This window comes from Haliaeetus leucocephalus, unplaced genomic scaffold (genome assembly GCF_000737465.1).
Source record: "Haliaeetus leucocephalus isolate CR32 unplaced genomic scaffold, Haliaeetus_leucocephalus-4.0 Scaffold866, whole genome shotgun sequence".
NCBI lineage: Eukaryota > Metazoa > Chordata > Aves > Accipitriformes > Accipitridae > Haliaeetus > Haliaeetus leucocephalus.
This window is the reverse complement of record NW_010973302.1, coordinates 715,201-734,536: the sequence shown is the minus strand read 5'-3', so window position 1 is coordinate 734,536 and position 19,336 is coordinate 715,201. Positions and strand designations below refer to the sequence as shown.

At 42.9% G+C, this 19,336-nt stretch overlaps 1 protein-coding gene across 1 annotated transcript in view; it reads left to right on the top strand.

The window, feature by feature from the left end:
• The first annotated feature begins 1,454 nt into the window (after positions 1-1,454).
• LOXHD1 (lipoxygenase homology domains 1) overlaps positions 1,455-19,336 on the top strand; it is a 125,565-nt gene continuing 107,683 nt past the window's right edge. Inside the window, exons 1-3 of the mRNA XM_010582978.1 lie at positions 1,455-1,564; positions 10,979-11,059; positions 11,853-12,037. Of these exons, the coding sequence (XP_010581280.1) occupies positions 11,917-12,037 (121 nt within the window). The 5' untranslated portion in view covers positions 1,455-1,564; positions 10,979-11,059; positions 11,853-11,916. The remainder of the gene's footprint in view (positions 1,565-10,978; positions 11,060-11,852; positions 12,038-19,336) is intronic.

Below are 19,336 nucleotides of genomic sequence, written 5' to 3'. Positions count from 1 at the left end.
AGCACAGATCATAACTTACTGTATTTATTATAATAATGTCCCCTTTCTGTCCTATTTGCATTCATGGAAAGGCAAGGTTAGGAAAATATTATGGTATTTTTTTTCTGTCTCAGTGCAATAGAGGCGCTGGAAATGAGGAGTAGTTTTTAATCAGTTTTACATGAGTGGCCTGGGTTTTGCTTTAGCACTCTGTCTCCATGCTTCTCAGTTAAAATGGTGATTTAATTTCTTCTCTGTGATGCTTTGAGGGATGAGTGTTAGTGGGGAAAAACATTTGATGCTCAGAGTAGAGTCCCAATATGTTTTTTTGTCTCTTTTGAATATATGTGTGATGTAGTGAGGAAAAGATGGGCACTAACAAAATACATAACAGTTCTGATGCACCCATGAAGAAGGACATTTTTACAGCCTTAGATCTGAGAAATCACATACTTGGCAGTCAGACTGTGCAAGATGAAATAATGAAAGTTTAACCTTTCCTCCAGCTTATAGGTCTGAGCCTGAAATATTTTGATTAGCTAATGACCATTATGTGGTCTAAAGCCAAAATGGGCCATCAAGATGCTCGGTCTGGCCATAGGCAAAGTTTTGTAATTTCTCCCAATTCCTTCTGTACTGAGCCATCCAAGACAAGTCCATCAGAAAGGTAACCTGTTTTCAAGCCTTAAGTCTTGTTCTAACTTCGCTTGTCATCCTGCTTAAGAAATGTGTGTCTGACTGTAATTTGAATCTATCTAGCTTTACCTTCTGGCCATCGGATCTTGTCATGCCTTTCTCCACTTGAGTAAAAGGCTATTTTTAACTTGTGTGTCTCCCAAGAAGATATCGATGTGTGGTAATAGAGTCACCACTCAATCTACTACTTGGAAAGAAAATTGATAGAGCTTTGAGACTCTAATTTAAGTGCTTTCCTACCTTATTCTCATCATGATTTAACATTTGGTCTTTGGTAAAGTCTCCAGAACAACTGAAATGCAAACTTTCTGGCTGTAGTGATTTCTCAGCTTCATATAAATATATTATCAGAGCAAACAGGAAAGTGTGCACTGCGTTGACATGTGCATAAATGAAAAATGGCTCAGCAGCTTTACTCTGACAATTCACATAAATTCATCTCTTATATGTAATACATGCACATGCATTACGGTGGGGTGGCGATGTGTTCAGAGAAGTGTTTTATTTTCAGCAAAATCTCTCCTAACTCAAGCCCTCTCTGCCCATGTAAAGTGTCTCTAGCAGTTTTAGTTTGATGTGATGATTTTCACCAGTTGCGTTGATCCTTAACAGTGACTATGCCCTGGCCAAGAGTTGGGTTTGTTTCAGTGGGGGGTGCAGACATCCGTCTCTGGGGTCTGTATTTCAGCTCAGGTTTGGGGATGGCTCGGATCTATAATGTATAGGGTGAGGGATTTCTCCTGTTGTCTTGATCTTTCTTTTCTCCTTCCACAGTTTACGAGGTGGTGACAGTGACAGGAGATGTCCGGGGAGCAGGAACCGATGCCAACGTCTTTGTTACTCTCTTTGGAGAGCTTGGGATTACTCCCAAGACTCATCTCACCAGCAAGTGAGTACCTGGAAGGAATCTGTATCTTTGAGGCCTGTTCTTCAGTGACTTTTATTGCATTTTGATGAAACGTAATATTGTGCTGATGGATGCTGAGGGAATAAATCTAAAAGGTATTTCGAGATCACCAGGGAAATCTGAATTTTTGCTGTTGCACGTTTCTTACCAAATCCCTTGCAAACCTGCACTCCTTTCTGTAGGTGGAAATGTGCGTTCAGATCCATATTATGTAAGGCTCACATTTGTAAGGTGTGGGGACACTTGCTTTTCTTAAAGCTTAAATTAGGAGCTCCCAGTTTAGGAGCTGAGAATATTCGTCGCTTGTTGGAGTGGGCATGATGGGCCATGTTCGCATGCCTAAATCCCACTGAGGTCTCCATGCTAAGTCAGGTACAGAGACAAATGTCCCTAAACGTTTCTGAAGAGTAACTCAGTGGGTTTGAAGTAATGTTGTTGATGAGTAACCACCCACACCCAGCCGTAGGAAATCTGTGGCAAGCAGAAATGGAAGAATTTCAGCTGATTCCTAATTTAGATTGTTTCCATTCTATCTGCTGTATGCCTTGTTGCACACCGCTGCGGTTGCACATCCACTGGATGCACCTTCTCAATTCTTACCACTATGTTGAACTTAGTGGAAACTATGCTTTACAATATAAGAACCCACTATGAGGTTTTAGACTCTCTCAAAAGCTTTTTTTTTTTTAAAAAAAAAAAAAAAAAAAAAAAAGTGAGCATCAGGGCCCGCAGGTGCTCAGCTCCCATGAAAGCAAGGTGACTTTTAACAAAGTCCCAGCTCTGCATGTATTAATTTCCTCTTAGCCAGACAATTGCACTAAGATAAAGGAGAAATCCCTTCTCCACAGGATATAGGAGAGGCTGTGTGTCTCTGTTTTTCGGTGTTCTTATTGTTTTGGTTTTCTTGAAAATGTGCTTCAGAATTTTTAATCCTGTGCTAATGTCACACGGTAACTTCACATTTTCTCCATTTCTACAGCACCGACAAGAGGTACCTGCAGCTATTTTAAATTTTACCCTCAAAAGAGCTTCTCTTCCCAGTGAAGCAACTCAAACATGAGAGTCTGTAAAGAAAATGATATGGGAATGGTAAAGAAAATACATGAAATTTCAGCCCTGTTTGCCATATTTGAAATTCAGAAATCAGAGCTAGGCAAAGGAGTTTTATTATCCCAGCATCCCTAGAAACATGAGGGAGAACTTGCTGATTGTGTATTGTATATCTATACAAAATGCTTTGTCTCTGTTCATCCAGACATCCCAATGAACTTATAAAGCGGAATACCGTTTCTCTTGATTTAACAGGGAAGGAAACTGAGGCAAGGAGGTAAAAGATGACATGGTCCTGCAACAGGTCAGTGGCAGAGCTGGGAGCCGCAGCAGCTCTGCTGGGGGAAGAGCTTCTAGCACCCAAACCTGCCTCGTAGTATTTGGCAAAGCCATCAAAGCAGCATTTGCTTTCCAGGGAGTTTTCTTGTGGTCAGCATTTACATAAAGAGCCATTTCATTGTCAAAGCGCTCTTCTGCACGTGGTTATGGGAAGAATCCAAATATTACCTTCAAAAAAACCCTGTATGCCATTTAGAGAAGAAGTCAAGAGATCCCCAGAATAGATTTCTTAATCAGCTGTGGCCTTAAACGAGCTACGGGTCGTACAAGTCATCTTTGCTGGCACTCTGGTTAACGCCTGCTCTTTCCTCCTGGACTCACCACTTTTTTTTGTGAAAGAAAGAAAGAAGGGACACGCGGGGATTATTTTAGGTTGCAGCAGCAGCCATCTGAGCTTGTTCAGACCTGGGTTACCATTTTGGGCTTGGTCCCTCTTGTTGCAGAGAGCAGATGGCTGAGGTGTTGGTAAGCAAGGATGAAAGGCATGGGAAGCCAACCTTCTGCAGTTCAGGGCTCTTCAAACTGGTCCCGTAGGAGGTGACCGTTGGAACTGCAACTACAGCTTTCCACTGGGGATTTCCCAAACATCAGCATAATTGCTGCATCTCTAAGCAAAGTCTGGCCCGTTACAGTGCTTCATCGAGGAACAGTGAGAAAAAAGCTAGTCTGAGTGTAGGAGTGTCCGCAGATCTGCTTAATTGGTAGTCTTGTCTCCTAAATATGAAGCAAACCATGAAATAGCCAGTTTGCCCCTAAATTTATTATGCAGCTTTGTGAATATGGCAAAAGGATGGAATCTCATGCATCTTTCAACTAAATGTTTACACGAGTTCACTTATGACTGCAAATGCATGACATTTTATAGGTGTTTACATTTCCCCGTGTATGACAGAAAGCTAAAATATCATGCATTGCCTAAAGACGGTGCTACCATTTCAGATTCTGGTTAGAATAGGTTTTTCTTATTTCTTTTGTGATTGTGTGCTGGTAGTGAAATACATGACATTTCAGATCTTATTGTCATGCGCGGTAAAGGGAAGACATGGCAAGCTGATGAAATATCATGTGTTTTTGACATTGGCCAACAATAAGGTAACTGTGAAAAACAGACACAAATCTTCATCATGACTTGTCAGGAGGACCATCAGTCCTGAAAGTGGCAGTGCCCAAATTCTATCCCAAAACATGCATTTATTTAGGCAAGGAGGTTTAGCCAAGTAGTGTTTGGGTCTGGGAGGGACTGGAAGGAATCCTCCTTTGCAGTCACTGTCTGCCAGTTTTGGGGCTGGACACGATGGCAACACCTCCCCACCGGTGCTGGAGATGGTGGATGGGTGCTGGCAAAGCGTTGCTCGGTCCTGGCCACTCTGGGCAAAATCCCACTTCAAAACCCAGTTTACGCAAATCTCCAGATCCCCACCTGCCATCCTGCACCAGCTACAGCTCAGCCAGAAGCTAAAACCACTACCACAAATAAGTTTCTTTCCACGGGCTCCATCACGGGCACATGGGGGGACACCAAGGGACTGCTTGGTGACATTTTGGCAGTCGCCGAGACCTTTCCTACAGGCGTGAGCTGCTTCTCCATGGTCCAGTGCTGAACAAACTGTGCTGATCCTCCATAGTGTTTTATTTCTCTTTGCTCATGTGCCTTCCACCACTCTAGGGCTGAGGACTGATTGCAAAACTCAGCAGGGAATGCCGCTGCCAGCTCATTTGCAGTATTTAGTAGCAAATTTATTTATTTTTTGCTAGTGTAAATGAAACCACTTTTCAGTGTCAGGCTTACCTGGTCCAGCTTGTGACAGCTGCAATAAATATTCATGGGGAGATTTTTCCTTTAAAAAAAAAAAAAAGGAGATAGAAAAGATTTAGCATCTATGGCAAAGAAAGATGAATAATTGGTAAGTGACAGCTGGCTTCTTACTGAATTTGAGAATGGTGCAACAGATTTTATTTTATTTTTTATTTCCTATGCTGAATACCTTTAATTGGCAGTCCCTTCTACCTGGTCATGAGTCACTATACAGAGCTTCTCCTGCTCCTAATGCCAGGAAATACATAGGAATTGCAGAGTATGTACATGATGGTCTTTCAAGGATGTTAATGTTTGTAGCTCTACTACTGCTAAGCCATACCAAGTTGCAGAAGATCTGATTTTCCTGTTTAACTGCTCTGGAATAAATAAACAAATACAGAGGAGCAAGCTTATTTACTCCAAACAGTTAATATAATAAGGTAGGAAGTGTTAGAAAGTTGGTACAGAAGGGGCTATTCAGGCTAGGAAGCAAAGAAACCCCAAGTGCAGTGGAGGAAGGCTTCTCGCATCGCTGCTGAAGCACTTCTGAGATAAGTTGCAATGCTTTTCCTTTAATGACACGGGATGTTTCCCATTTAAAAGCTGTTTGTGTATCTAACTGTACTCTGATTAATGCCCATACGAATCTGCAACACTTAGACCGCGCTCTGAAGACTTAATGATCTGGGGCAGTGTTAAGTGAGAGCACAGTTTGGAGTCTATATTCGCTTCTGAAAAAGAAACAAAATGGGAAATTTCTTCTCTCTCTTGCTCAGGCTTATTGACTCCTGTGTCTAGCATTTCAAGAACAAAACCACCTAAGAGGGTACTTGGGCAGCCGTGTTAAACAACCCAAAGATAAGAGCCAGTAGAACTGGTGTACGTATAAATTATAATCCACCTGCAGCTATGCAACCAGCAATTGGTGGTACCAACTACAAGAAAGGTCAAGCCTTAGAGGGAGAAACAGGGATTTACTCAAAACAGGTAGACTTTTAAGGGAATTTAGCTGCTAGACCAGGTCCCTGCTGATAAGTGCCAGCAGGACTTTCAGACTGTAAAATCTGGCCAGTTTTCCCATGGGATGAGTATAAGGTGCCTTCCTGGAACAAACTCAACCTTTCTGCCTTGCTCAAAATCCTGCCCCTACCCCCAGCTCAGTCTTAAAAATGTCTGACCTTGTTCTCATTAAAATCTTCAAAATTATTTCTCCATGGGAATGGGATAGAAATTTTCAGCAAAATAAAATTTGCCCCCAAATATGGCAGAGTAGACGCAATTTCAAAATGTAATTTAATATTGGGAAATGCTGAGCAACGTTTGCACCTTTATCGATGGCTCTATCTGCTTTGTATACAGTTTCTCCAGAAAATAACAACCAAACTGCAGATAACAAAGACATAAAGCATAGCTGAGATTATCTAAATTAAATACCATTGTTTTATTTTCTTTATGTAAATCATGCCACCAAAGATGCAAAACTGATAGTAAGATACTGCTGCTCCATTGTATTGCAGTACAAAGTGAAGGAACACATGTCCAAGATGTGCCATTAAGGTTATTGAAATCTGTGCTGGGAATGCTTATGGATAAGGCAGGAGCTGTTTCAGTGTGCCCTACAGCACTTTCTAAAGTTTCAGGGTACGTTCAGACACGAGCTCTCACGGTTTTGGGTGGTGTTTGGCTCCTGGGTGTCATCATGCTGCTACACCCCCGAGCAATTTATCTCATTCAATTAAATCCTTTCAAGTGGGACCACTTTTTTCATTAATTGTTCTATGCTTGTTTAAGCAAGATTCCTTCTGCTGGTCAGGTTATTGGTAGGGAAGAAAAAAAAAATAATGTCCTTGGTACAGAGATGTTTGCAGTCGCTGTGCTTTTTGTCTGGTTTCTTTTCCATCTGGAGTATTTTTGGACGTATGCTGCTTTATGCAGTATTTCCAGCCACCTGCTGACTGATATTGTCATCTTCTTGACAATAGTCTTGGCAAAATATTTGCAGACCAAACTCCCTGGAGTATTCCTTGCTCCAAGAAGGAGGTTAATGATGCTGCTATTGGAGCTCTGTGTTAAGAGTAAATACGGTTTGAACATACGGGGGTTTTTTTGCAGTTAGGCTGTCCGTAAATCCATCCAGGCCAGTGTCCTCTCTCCAGGAGTGATCAATATGGATTTGTAGGGAGAAACAGAAGAATGAGGCAAACGCATCGTAAGCATTTTTCTAGTATCTTTTTGCATCTTGTAGCAAGCTGCCGTCTTAGCCAGAGGCCTGATAACACAAATACAGCCAGCCTATAATATATATTGGATAATCTGAAGATGAGCAAAGCTGTCTGTCCTTTCAAGCCAGGAAAACAACAGGGATAGATCAGCGCTCATCCCTGCCACCTATGTATGTTAAAACTACGCTGCCCACCCCTAGTTCATGAGAAACTCGCCTCCCATGAGATAGCAGGTGAACCAAATGGCATTTATTTTTCCTTAGAGAGTGACAGGCTGTAGGGTGGTTTTTGGTGCGTGACCTTCTGAAGTCATGCCCGGTACCCAGCTCCCTCCCGGTGCTGCTAAATATCAGTGGCAGGAGCAGGCAGACCTGCGGGCAGGGTCGCAGGGAGATGCCACCAAGAACTGACTCTTTCTGATGATTTAATGGAGCATCTTTAAAATTTTGTTCGAAGTGACATCCACGGTAACACTTTGTGCTTCTGTGCAACCCTTCATCCACGGTGCTTTTGCAGGTGGTCCTGTGCGTACAAAGCATTGCCAGATAAAACACCTGATAAAAAGGCAATTTGAATGGTCATTAATGCAGTGATTCAAAGCTGAATTGGTTCAGGTTACTCCATTGCTGCTAAAGGTTGTGGTTATTATTTTTATGCCTCTGCTGTGATCAGTACCCAGGTTTTCCCTCTGTTCCTAAGAGCTCAGCTCTGGAAAGGGTGCTTTTAGCTGATCAGAAGTAAAGACTATTTTCTACAAATATTCAAAATTTCAGTTTCAAATGTGGCTTTCATTTAGGTGGTTGGATTATGTCTTGTGAATTCCCCTTTATTTTAAAAAAAAGAAGGTGATTTACTAGTGCAAATGTTTATTTTATGTACTTTTGCATTTAACATGCATCATTGATAGCGTCTTTTTGTCTATATACCAAGTAGTAGCGAAACTCTCGTGGCCCTGGCTCTGTTCTCTGTGCCAATGGCCTACAGAAGACATGCATGCAGGGATTTAAAAATACTATGCTCAAATATGCACCAGTTCTTGTGGTGCTTTTTAGCAATGTGACTTATCCAACCAAGGGACCTAGTACTCTAAATCATTGTACATTTGCAGTACCATGAGCAGTGCAACCTGTAGGCAATCATTCAACCAAAAGAATCTGAAAACAGCTTCAGATACAAAAAATATTTGAGAATTTCATATACTAATTTTTGTTGAAGTTTCTTGGATGTTGATTACAAAGCAATTGGGTAAAACACTACAACAGACTATAAAAAATAGAGCTGCTAAAGCCAATTAAATAAGTGAAATAAAAAACCTGATTGAAACATATTTCTGAAGTTGCCCTAGCCTGATATCCCAGCCAAATGATAGGGCTCCAAGTGAAATTCTGCTGATCTTTAAGTGTTTGCTTACAGCTACCCATGCCCAGTCCTTGATTCTGCAACCAGTCAAGCTTGAACATTAGAAATTTAGTGCTGCAATTTCCAAGTCAGATTTTTCCCTGCTTTATTTGTCACCGGAGCTGTGCAAGCCAGCGTGCTGCATTGTTCAGTGTAATGAGTTCCTTATGGTAAACAGGCTATGAATTTCTTACCCCAGCTCCAACCTGGACCAGACTCTGACATAGCCCAGCTGTCATTTCTCCTTCTCTCTCTTTTTCTTTCTTTTTTTTTTTTGGATAAACTTCAGTATAGCCATTCACCATGGGAAAGTCCCTCACTCCCTCCCTTCCCACTTAATTGACAATGCTAGAAAAATGCTAGAGGGCAGGACTGGATTTTTCCTTAAAACATTCCCCTTTTTTTGTCCTGTTGATGCTGCATATCCATCTCAAGGGAAGAGACTTGTCAAATTCTTCCTACCTTTTGACAGCAAGGCTCCCCAGGAGTTTGACTTCTGGACCACAGTCATGTTTCCCAGTGCTTTTCCAAGCTCTTTCAAGATGCGTGAAGCATCTCCTCGATGGGCACTCTCAGATGCCCACTCGCTGCTCCTCCAACACCAGATTTCCTCCCCACCGCTCTCCCACCATCCCAGCAGCCGAAACAGCCCAGCACAGTGGCGGAACTGCCGTAAACCAGCACCCACCAGGACCAGCGTGCTGAAATCTTTGGGCTAATTAGTCTCACTTAATACTTTTGTGCCATCTCCATAGCAGTCTGCAGCACTGCATTGATCTCCGAGCCGATGCGGGGAGAAGACGCTGTCATTACGATGCTCGCTCAAGCCTGACAAACTAATTGCCTTGCACTCGCTGACTGTTTTCTCTCTGACAGCTAGGTTGGGGGAGGCTGGGATGGATTTAATTGTCTCTTGTCTTCGTGGCAAGGTTAACTGTTTTAGCCTTTTCATGTAGCGGCGATGCTCCTGGCGCGGTGTCTGAAATAGCAGAACGGGGGAGGAGGAGGGTTGCGCACGCATTTGCAGAACACACAAAATAACCTTTAAACAAAGGCACACGCAGATCCTTCAGTGATGTGGAGAAGAGAGCCAAGCAAAACGGAACCCCCTTGCTTGGATTATTAATATTCATTATCTTTCCGAGTACAAGCTGCTTGTCACTGTGGCTTTGTGCTGCTGGAGCACTGTGGTTTCTTGTTCATTTTAACGTGACTTCTGGATTTTGCTGTGTTTAATCATCTGTAGCGATGCTTAGTGGCCCAGGTGAAATGGGGGCCCATCAGCGAGGGCAGGTGGGAGAGGCTGTGTCTGCAGAGCAAGGACGGGTTTTGCCTTGATGTTATTCATAGTGTTTTTGTGGAAAATACGAGCTCAGAAAGGATGGAGGTGCTTGTCAGAGATCACACTGCAGGCTAGAGGCAGAACTGGGAATTAAATTCTGCATCCCCTGACCTGGGCCAATATACTTTATATTGCCTTCCACTTGCACCTGTGAAATACAAACCACACACTTAACGCTTCACCAAAAAAAATATCAAACTAATCCCTGTCTTACAGTTGGTTTGCTTTGAATGAGATACAAATCGTAGGAGAAAGTCGCAAAGGAAGCTTCAGCGGTCATTAAAAAAATGTTGGAAGATGGGCATGGAAAGAAACCTTTGATGCGGTTGGATGCTTTTATCTCTGGCTGAGCTCTGGGCAGATCTGTGGCTCCGCAGGGAACTCGCTGGGCTACGGAGCCCCTCCGCTCCATCAGCAAGAGCGGGTACGCTTGATGCCCAGAGGCAAGGATGGCAGGAGAGGACACATCTGGGAGTGGGAAGCAGAGATGAAAAGCATATTGAGGCACTGTAAAGCAACTGAGGTGGATGTGCAGGGGTCCAGATTCACCAGGGTCTTCCACATTGGTTGGCCAAGGGCTGGTTGATCAGGGTGAAATGACGCTGTGACTCGATTACTCCGAACGAGCACTTTCCAGCCACCCTGGAGGAGAACAGCGAAAACATCCCCGTGTTTTTTGCTGTTACCTCTACGTTTTATCAACCGATGGGTGGGCTAGCAGAGTCGAGGAACCACAGGCGAGGTGTTACCAAAGAGTTGGAGTCCTTCATGTAATTTTTGCTTCATTGGTGCTGCCTTGAAATATTTTCGCTGACGATTATTTTCAGACACCTCCAAAAGCCACTTGCTGATGGGAAAGTCTTACAGGCTTCCCCAGCTCTTACCTCTACAGGCAATTTAGTTGAGGATTTTGAAAAACCTTTGTCATGTTTTATTCTTGGAGGTGATATGGAATGTGATCCAAGGTTTGCATCTGCTTGGGCCAGCATTGCATTTCCCCCAAAGATTCCATCTCAGCTTCTGGAAGGACTCTTAGAGCTTGAGAAGGGAAAAAGTCTTTTAAATGTCAGTACTTAGAGCTATCCAAAACTTGTCACAGGGAAGAGGGTGTGGAAAAGTAGGTCTTTCCAGTGCTAGAAATGACATTTCTTCATCCTTAAACCGTAGCACTCTGTCAGGCCACAAGGTATGCTTGCTGACAAGGTTGTTATTTTCTTACCATAGTTTTTGGCGCATGTGTATTACAGGAGCAGCACGGCCTTTGAGAGGAGCAAAACAGATGTGTTCCGAGTAAAAACCAACAATGTCGGACAAATAAAGAAAATAAGGTACCGGCTCCACAAGGCGCTAATTGAATGACAGGCTGTAGAGTTTTTAGCGTTGTCATGTTTTATTCATTATATTTGTTAATGTGCTCCTATCAAGGTGAAGTTAAGGGGTGGTAAAAGCTTGTTTACTGCCTAAGATTTGAACTGAAGCGTGAAATCACCTACCATATTCCTTATAACTATCCATGCTCCCCACCAAGGATTGTATTTCTGTCATATACAATCATGGAGGAAGGCTTTTAGGACTGTTTTATATGTCCCAATGGAGGTAAATGGGGTTCGCTATCCTCTTATGCTAAATTAGTGTAATGTAAATGATAATTATTATGTTTAACCTCCATCTGACTGACCTATATAATACTAAAAATTATTAACTAGTACAAAGAAAGCTGGAAAAATGGGAAGAGGTGGATAAAACAAAGTAAGAAGAGAAAAGAGCAGGAGGGATACAGGGTGGGAGGAGAGTGACTTATGCTTTAGATATGCAGTGTGAGTGAGTGTGTATGTTGAATGAACATGCAGGTGTACGTATATTTTGTATGCATCCCCTTGGAGGTAATAGCCCATGTATGCACCTATGATATCTACTCACAAATACATGTGGAAGGTTGTTATTTTCAAAATACCCTGTAAAAGCCTATAAGTCTTATGAAACGCTTTGGCTAGACAGGTATAAACAGGCATTTTGTGTAGAGTTGCTCTAGCCTTGCCTAATATAATACATTCCACAAAATTACAGTACTAGTGGCCGGTCTTAATCCAAATATCAAATCCAGGGTTGTTCTTCCTCTAGGATTGAGCATGATAACACCGGACTGAACGCGGGCTGGTTCCTTGACCGTGTGATCGTGACCGACATGAACAGACCTCACCTCCGGTTTTATTTCCCCTGCAACAACTGGCTGAGCAAGGAGGACGGCGACGGACTGTACGTCAGAGACCTCGTTGGCAGCCTGAATCCCATGGATGTGCCCAAAAGTAAGGGTTTTCCCAAAAGCTCGGCTTTCTGGTGCCTCGTCAGAAAGGACAGGGTTGCTTTCAGATGACTTCAGCCATATAAAAAGTAATCGCGTAGGCTAAGCTAATTTGAATTTTCTTTATAGTCAGTGGAGAGAGAAATAGGAAGGTGCAAGATGCTTCCAGAGGGTAATTCCTTCTTCCAGTGTTAGACCTGACACCGTAGCATAGGATAGATCACTATCTGGAGAAGCTCCGCTTGTTGGTTGGGTACTGAAGGATCTGTGATGACTACTTTAAATTCGATTAAAAGGCTACATGTAGATGGGAGGCATCCTACCCCAGAAGATGTAGGTGGTATCATTGTGTGCTATCAGAAGAGGCAGCGTGGTTGCAGTCCTGTGTATAAAAAGTTAAGTGTTTCCAGGCTCTGGTGATGACCTGCAGGAAATTTCCATAAACAAGTCAACCCTCTCGCTGTAATTCCATGCTGGTGTACTGTATGTGTATGATATCCATATTGAACTGGTGCCTATTTTTCAGAGTGGTTTTAAGCTAATGATGTTGAAGCGAAGCCAGGACAGCTTGCAAACCAGACATGTACTCCCAAATTGATATCAGTGTGTAGGCCATGCGGTGATGTATAGTGCATGTAACGTGAGTGGGAAGACGATCGAGATGTGAAAGTGGAGCCAGCAAAGCAGCCTCAGGTGGTATGTCAGCAGTTCATCTGCAAGTGCTAATGAGGAAACCGAGTTGTGTTTTCCTGATGACCTCACCAATGCACTGCTCCTTTCTGGGAGCTTAATTTTGGGCATGGAAAGGGAAATACACCCACCACCAGCCACAGGTCTGAGGGAAAGGAGAGACAGTTTCGTGCAAAAGAGGGGAAATGTGTTTTTGCTAGTATCACAACTTTTTGAGAATACGTAGTTGATTTCTTGCACTAATGTTGTTGATGTGACCACTTAGGAACCTTTTTTTGACAAAAACAGTTTATTGCCAGCCTTAAAACAGTGCTTTGAGCATTGATAGATGCTCTAGAAGGGAAAAGCATTATTATTTTTATTGAGATTCTGTTTGAAGTTAACAATGAAACAATACACCATGACACTGTCCCTGAATTGTTAAATAATTTTGCGCTATTAAGATACAACCCCCTAAAACAGTTTCAGTATGTTGAAAGTGTAAGTATTAAAGGATACTGCATGTGAGTTAGCATGCACAAAAAATATCCGTTGATAAGAAATGTATGTGGGAGCGTTTTATAAATGCAGACCTCTCCAGGGTGGCTGCCACAGGGGAATGAGATAACGTCTGGAGATGCTCTGCCAAAAACCCACCCAGTTACTGCTGGGGCTGTGTGTGCCAAAGTCCTTTGCTGCTCTTTTATCTGTTCAGGTTGTGAAATGGAAGAGTTAAGGGGCGGGAGGGGTCTGTGGATGAGTCAAAGCAATACACAAATAACAAGAGGTTCCCTCGAGGAGGAAGTCAACCATTCCATCTTAATAGATCTTTAAATGACACAACAGTTTATCTGAATTTATTATTGCTCCTGCCTTGGAGAGTTGATTCAAAGGAATGCATGTGATTTCCTCCATCCTGTTCAACACCTGTTTCTCAGCAGGAAAAGATTTGTGGGCTAAACCCTCAGCTGGTACAAATCAGCGCAGCTCCAATGAAATTGCTGGAGCAACGTTGCGTTTCACCAGCCGAAAAGCTAGTCCTGAGCGCTCGCTCTTCTGGAGAAGTGGTTTTGGGTTATAGGTCAACTGCTCACTATGTGCTTGCTCCAGGACGAATATGAATAAGATTGTCTCTTGCCTTAGGAGTATGAAAGAAGAGATTTAACCAGGTATTTTGTCAGCAATGCATCTGTTCTCATTGCCCTTACCAGCTAGAAAAGCCCGCTTCTGAGTGGCATAGGCTGGATGCTCTGTGGCCACCCGTATAAATGCAGGGAGCTGGGCTGAGGCCAGAGGCACGGGTGAAGGGTTGGATGCCTTCCAGGTGGCAGGTCTGAATCTGTAAGAGGAGAGGGTTAGCTCAGCTATCTCAGGTTGCAGTTCCCCTTGAACCATAATTAATGAAAGATAAACATTCCCAGGCTGCTGAGGTGAACTGTCAACTGCAAATGTAAATTTATCTGAATTAATTTGGCTCTCTCTGGATCTGTAAAGGTCTGAAATGAGATTGTGATATGATTTTCTTTGTACATACAAGTCATTTGCCCTAAATTTGGTTGTGGTTTTTTTCTTTTTTTTCCCAAATGGATTAAACAGTGGTGTTTACTCTTTGAGTATTAATATTTTCTAGGCTACTAGACAAATGAATAATTATGTGGTTTGGTGATTTTATGTGCCTGTAAATAAAGATTAGTTACTCCTTCTTAAGTCTGTGTTCCCATTAGCAGTGTTCAGTGCCATACTCTTCTCCTTTTTGGTCATGCCTCTTCAACCATTGTTCCCCTTTTTTCTTTAGTTCTTCTCTGTAAACCACCCGGGCACTGTTGTTACCGACCTTAGCCTCATGCTTTGCTTTCATGCTCCATTTGTTGCCACAGTCTGGTATGTTTTTGGAGGTAATCAAATAAATTTCCTCCACGTTCCCTCTCCTGCAACACCTTCAGCTTTTGATCTCCTGGAGAGCTTTCTCATCTTTGTCATGAGGATTTACCTTCCTCTCTTGAACTGGAGGTCACTGCTGGGATGTGCATCTTCTCTGTGATATGTGTGGGATGTGGACTGGAGAAAAAATGTGGTTTTTTTTGTTGTATTTTTCTTTGTTGAAGCTCTATAGAGGCATTTGAAGGGGGTTGTTGGTGCTCAGACCAAAACCTACCAAGCTGTGGGGAGACTCGGCATTTTTCTTGGTGAGGAGCACAGGCCAGCCAGAGAATCCCTGCAGGGCTGTGAGCATTGAAGAGGTTAATTTAAAGGGAAAAAAACCAGAGGCATTATTAAAAAATGCAGAAAAGAGTATGTTCCAAGAAATAGTCAACATATAATTGAAAACTTGCGCACACACACACACAAAACAAAAGTAGAGTTCTTTTCATGATCCAAGTAGAGTTACAGAGGATGGCAGGAACATTTAGTGATTGCAGATGCCTGAGTGATTGCATGTACTTATCTGAATAAAATGGCTCCTGTCAGGTTCCCTGTTGAATGCCACACATTTCTCAAGGAGAACAGGTTACATTTTCACTGTTCCTGCTTGAATGATCCTCTATTCCCTGTATTCACATCCACGGCATCGTATGCCCATGGCCCTTTGACAGCGTTAGTGCCACAGATTCTTATTTACCCAGCAGCTGCTATTGGCTGCCTGGATTAATTTACATTGCAGGTATTAATTACAAGGAAGGGCTATTGTTCAGCCTTATGCTGCTTCACTTGAGTTTATGAAGCCTTAGGATTGTATGACTATGGTTGAGCCTTTATGCAAGGGACCAGCTCAAAACTGAAGTCAGGCACTGGTTTTCCTTTGAGTGTTGCGGGTTTTGGCTCACTCTGAGGGTGTCTGATGTCCTACCAAAGCAGTGGGGGAGGACAGCATTCATAATAGCTTGTAGCTGCACTAATAAAAGCTACTGACCCAACGGGGACGCAAAAGCAAATGAAATTCTGCATCCAGTTCCCAGCCCGTTGTTTGATTGTCTGCAGACTGATCCCGAATCAACCGTGCTGCTCTGTGGACAGACCCTTATGTCTCCAACCCCGTGGTGACTCTCATTTGGCTGGACTTCACCCGTCTTTCCCTGGTGGTCTGCAGCCCCAGAGCTGCTCTGCATGTGCTGCAGGTGGGACACGGGGGCTGTGTCTTTCTCCACCCTTGTGTGGGATGGGTACAGCTTTTATCACCCAGCTGGAAAGCAATGACTCCTGAGATTTGGTCTTCAGGTGGATTGAAGAATGCCTCAAGATGGAATACTGGAATATTTTTGCAAGGCTACGTTTTGTCCTGATTCATAAAAGAAGCTGAGGTTTGGAGGGGTTAGGTGATATGTTAATTATCCATGGGCCATCTTCTCTCTGGGGGTGACAACAGGCTGTTAACGCTATTTAGCTGGTTGAGGTTAGGCTAGGCTCTCTGCATTGTCACCCCCAGTTTTCCTCAGAACGAGGGAAAAAGTTGCAGTTAGGTACCACCAACACATATTGGCTATTCTTGATTATCCTTGAAACCTGTCTGTAATCAAAACAATTCTCTGTGCATCCTCTTTTACTGAGAGAAAGAAGGACCTTTCATTTGCAAAGGGGGCATTTACTCATTTGGTCCTTAAAACCATGTTCAAAAGCACAGATACCTGAAAATTGATTCAGTCTTCTCTGTGACTGCAGTTTATGCTAACCTGTCAAATTTTGGTCAAGTCTTGCCAACCTGCCTCTTGCAAAAGATGTTGAGAGCCAAGGACTGATTTCCAGCTGGCTCTTTGGCCATCAGCACCCTGAAATTATTTAGGATTGGACACAAAGGGCTATAAATGTGCATGGGGCAGCAGGTCATGTCAAAGACCAGATCAGGGGTAGCTGCGCTGTATCTAGGGCTAAGTCTGTGTGGTCTTTTGCAGGCAGACGTAAGTTTTCTGCCTTGCTGAGACAAGAACCAGCTTTGAACTGGAAGGTTGGTGGTTGTGTTCAATTCTGGCCTGATTTGTGGTTGATATATGGTGCATCTGAGAGTTTGCGTAGATATGTCCTGAGAGGTAATGGCTGTAAGGTCACCCTGAGCAATGGGAAACTGGATTCCTGTAAAGACAGATGAATGCTGAAATGTGCCCATGTGCTTGCGCGTGCACAGCCTTTAAGAATATGAGAACAATATTTATTATAATTACAAACGGGAGAAGTTCAGCCGATCAAGCTGCAGGTCAGCCCCAATCCATTAGTCTTCCACAAGTTTCCTTGAGTCATTGGTCTGGCCTTGTCTGGGGCAGAGTTAATGTGATCACCTGAGGACACTTGGGCACTTTGTGTTCGTGGTGGGTCAGAGGAGAAGACCACGGGCAGGGTGAGCCCCAGAACAGTTTCCTTCGAAGGTAGGAAAGGCAGTCCGTGCAGGTGAAGAAGGAGCCTGTGCTGGACTTCTCTGTCTGGTGGGCTTTCGAGAGCAATCTCTGCAAGCACACATAGAGTTAACGTGCTCTGGATACTCTCTGTGGGTTTTAGATCCGCTAGGACCTAAAACTCATATATTTGAGCTGGGAATGTGAGCTGTGTTATTTCTTTCCTCTGCGAAGGAGGCTTGTGTTAAGACTTCATAGTTCATTGCCCAGAGTTTTAATGTTGGCTGACTTGAAGACTTTGGAGGCACCGACCTGGCTGTGGCTTGAGGAAACACTTGGGGCAGCAGGTATTGATGCGTATGCTTGACTTTGAATCAGCAGCGAAATCTTTCCTGTCCCAACAGGATGGGCATGTCCCTAAGGGCTGGACTGGATCTGAACTGAAGCCGCGGCCAATATTTCTCAATAACGTACCTGTGCTAGAAGCTCCGCTAAGGAGCAGCATTTTGGATGTGAGGCACCAGTCGATGATGCGCCGCGGGCTTTGCAACCTCATTTTATAAAGCGTCAGGTCTGGAGAATGGTACCGGTCCATCTCCTGTTTCCCCTGGATCGTGATTCAGAATGACTTGTCACATTTTGGAAACTTTCACGATTAGAAAAACTCAGAAGATTATTTCTGAGGATGTAGAAGGGGTGGGTGGGGAATGAAATATTAATAGGTGTTACCTGCTCATCAAAACTCATCTTTATTTACATCAAGGACTGGAAGTGTGTAATCAGCACAGGAAAATGCAGCTAAATATATTTATGAAATAAATATGAGTTGTTTACTTTTGAATAATGGTGAGTACCCCCTGTGTTAAGGATGAGGCCTTGCTCCATGCTGAGATATTCAATAAACAAGATTTGTAGGGGGAGTAATACCTTTTACCACCCAATTGATAGCATGACAGTTTTTTCCCAGTATTATCTGGCATACTGAGTATCCAAAAATGTCTTCCCCCCCCCCCCCCAATACTTTAGTTGTTCTAATAAAGATTTTACTCTCCCTGCAAACTTTGCTCATCTTATATCACTGTGTCTAAAATGAGGCAGCTATGGACATTTTATTTGCAACGTATTTTTTGCCTTTTGTTTTGTCTCTAAAGATGGGTAAGGACAATGTTATGAAATGTAGAAATAAAAAGAAACATTGGTGACTTGTAAACCACAAGGAAGACAGGATGCACAGAGCTCAGAAATGGAATGAAAATAGAAATTCGTAATTCTTATAAAGGACCTTATGTTTCAAGAGAAAAAATTTTGGAGAGGCATAAGACATCTCTGTGTGTGGCTGGTATATAGATCTATATGTATCCAATAAAAAACAGATAGTGCAGCATGTTTGTGAAGCCGGGGGATAATTTTGACCAGTTATGTCTAGCTATTGTAATTAATTCAACTATCAGTTTTGAAATAAAGTAACTTTATTTAAATATCTTCTTTATATAAAGCAAGACTGAAGTACAGTGATAATATGATTTTAAACAATATTGTAAAATTATTTCACTCTTCATTCTGAGCAAAAATGTTTAACCCAAGAGGTTATTTTCAGTGATTTCCTCAATTTTGATTATAGCAGATCTGGGGAAAGCAGGAAGCAGATATTTCTTTTGTGAAATGTCTGCTTTTTTTTTTTCTTTTTCCGTGGGCTCCCACACTGGGGCTGTTTTTATGAAAAATAATGAGAAATCCTGGAGAATTAGATGAACGAGGATTTCCACGCCACTGTCACAAGGTGGGTTGCCCCGTGCTAAGCTCCATGCCTCTGCAGCTAAACCACTATTGTCTCTTGAGCAAGGTCGTTTAAAGCTCACTTCAAAATGTCATCATTGCTTTGAAGTCGCAGTAGGAACATCAGTTTAGCATATCCTACAAGCAAAGACTCCTGCATGTGGTAGATTGCCTCTCACAGGCTTTGCAGAGGGATGATCCAAGCTGAATCCTAATATATTAACTGTTTTGAGGCATACTTTGATTTCGCGTAAGAGCCACAAAAAGTGGGGCTGAATCTCGTGGTCTCTGGGCTGGATGGGGAGACCAAGTGGCTGAGTTCGTTATAGGAGGGGCACGAGGCAGCGGTTGAGGGTAATGCAATATTCAGCAGAGCAAACATCATCGTTTCCTTTTCCCAGATGTTATGCCTCTTTGGGTGGTAGCAAAAATATCTCTTTCTTAAGAACACACTTTTAGACAGCTCTTCTGAGATTAACAAAACGCTGATCCGAGGTTGCGGCAGCCTTGCATCCTCGGCGCTGCCTCTGACAGCG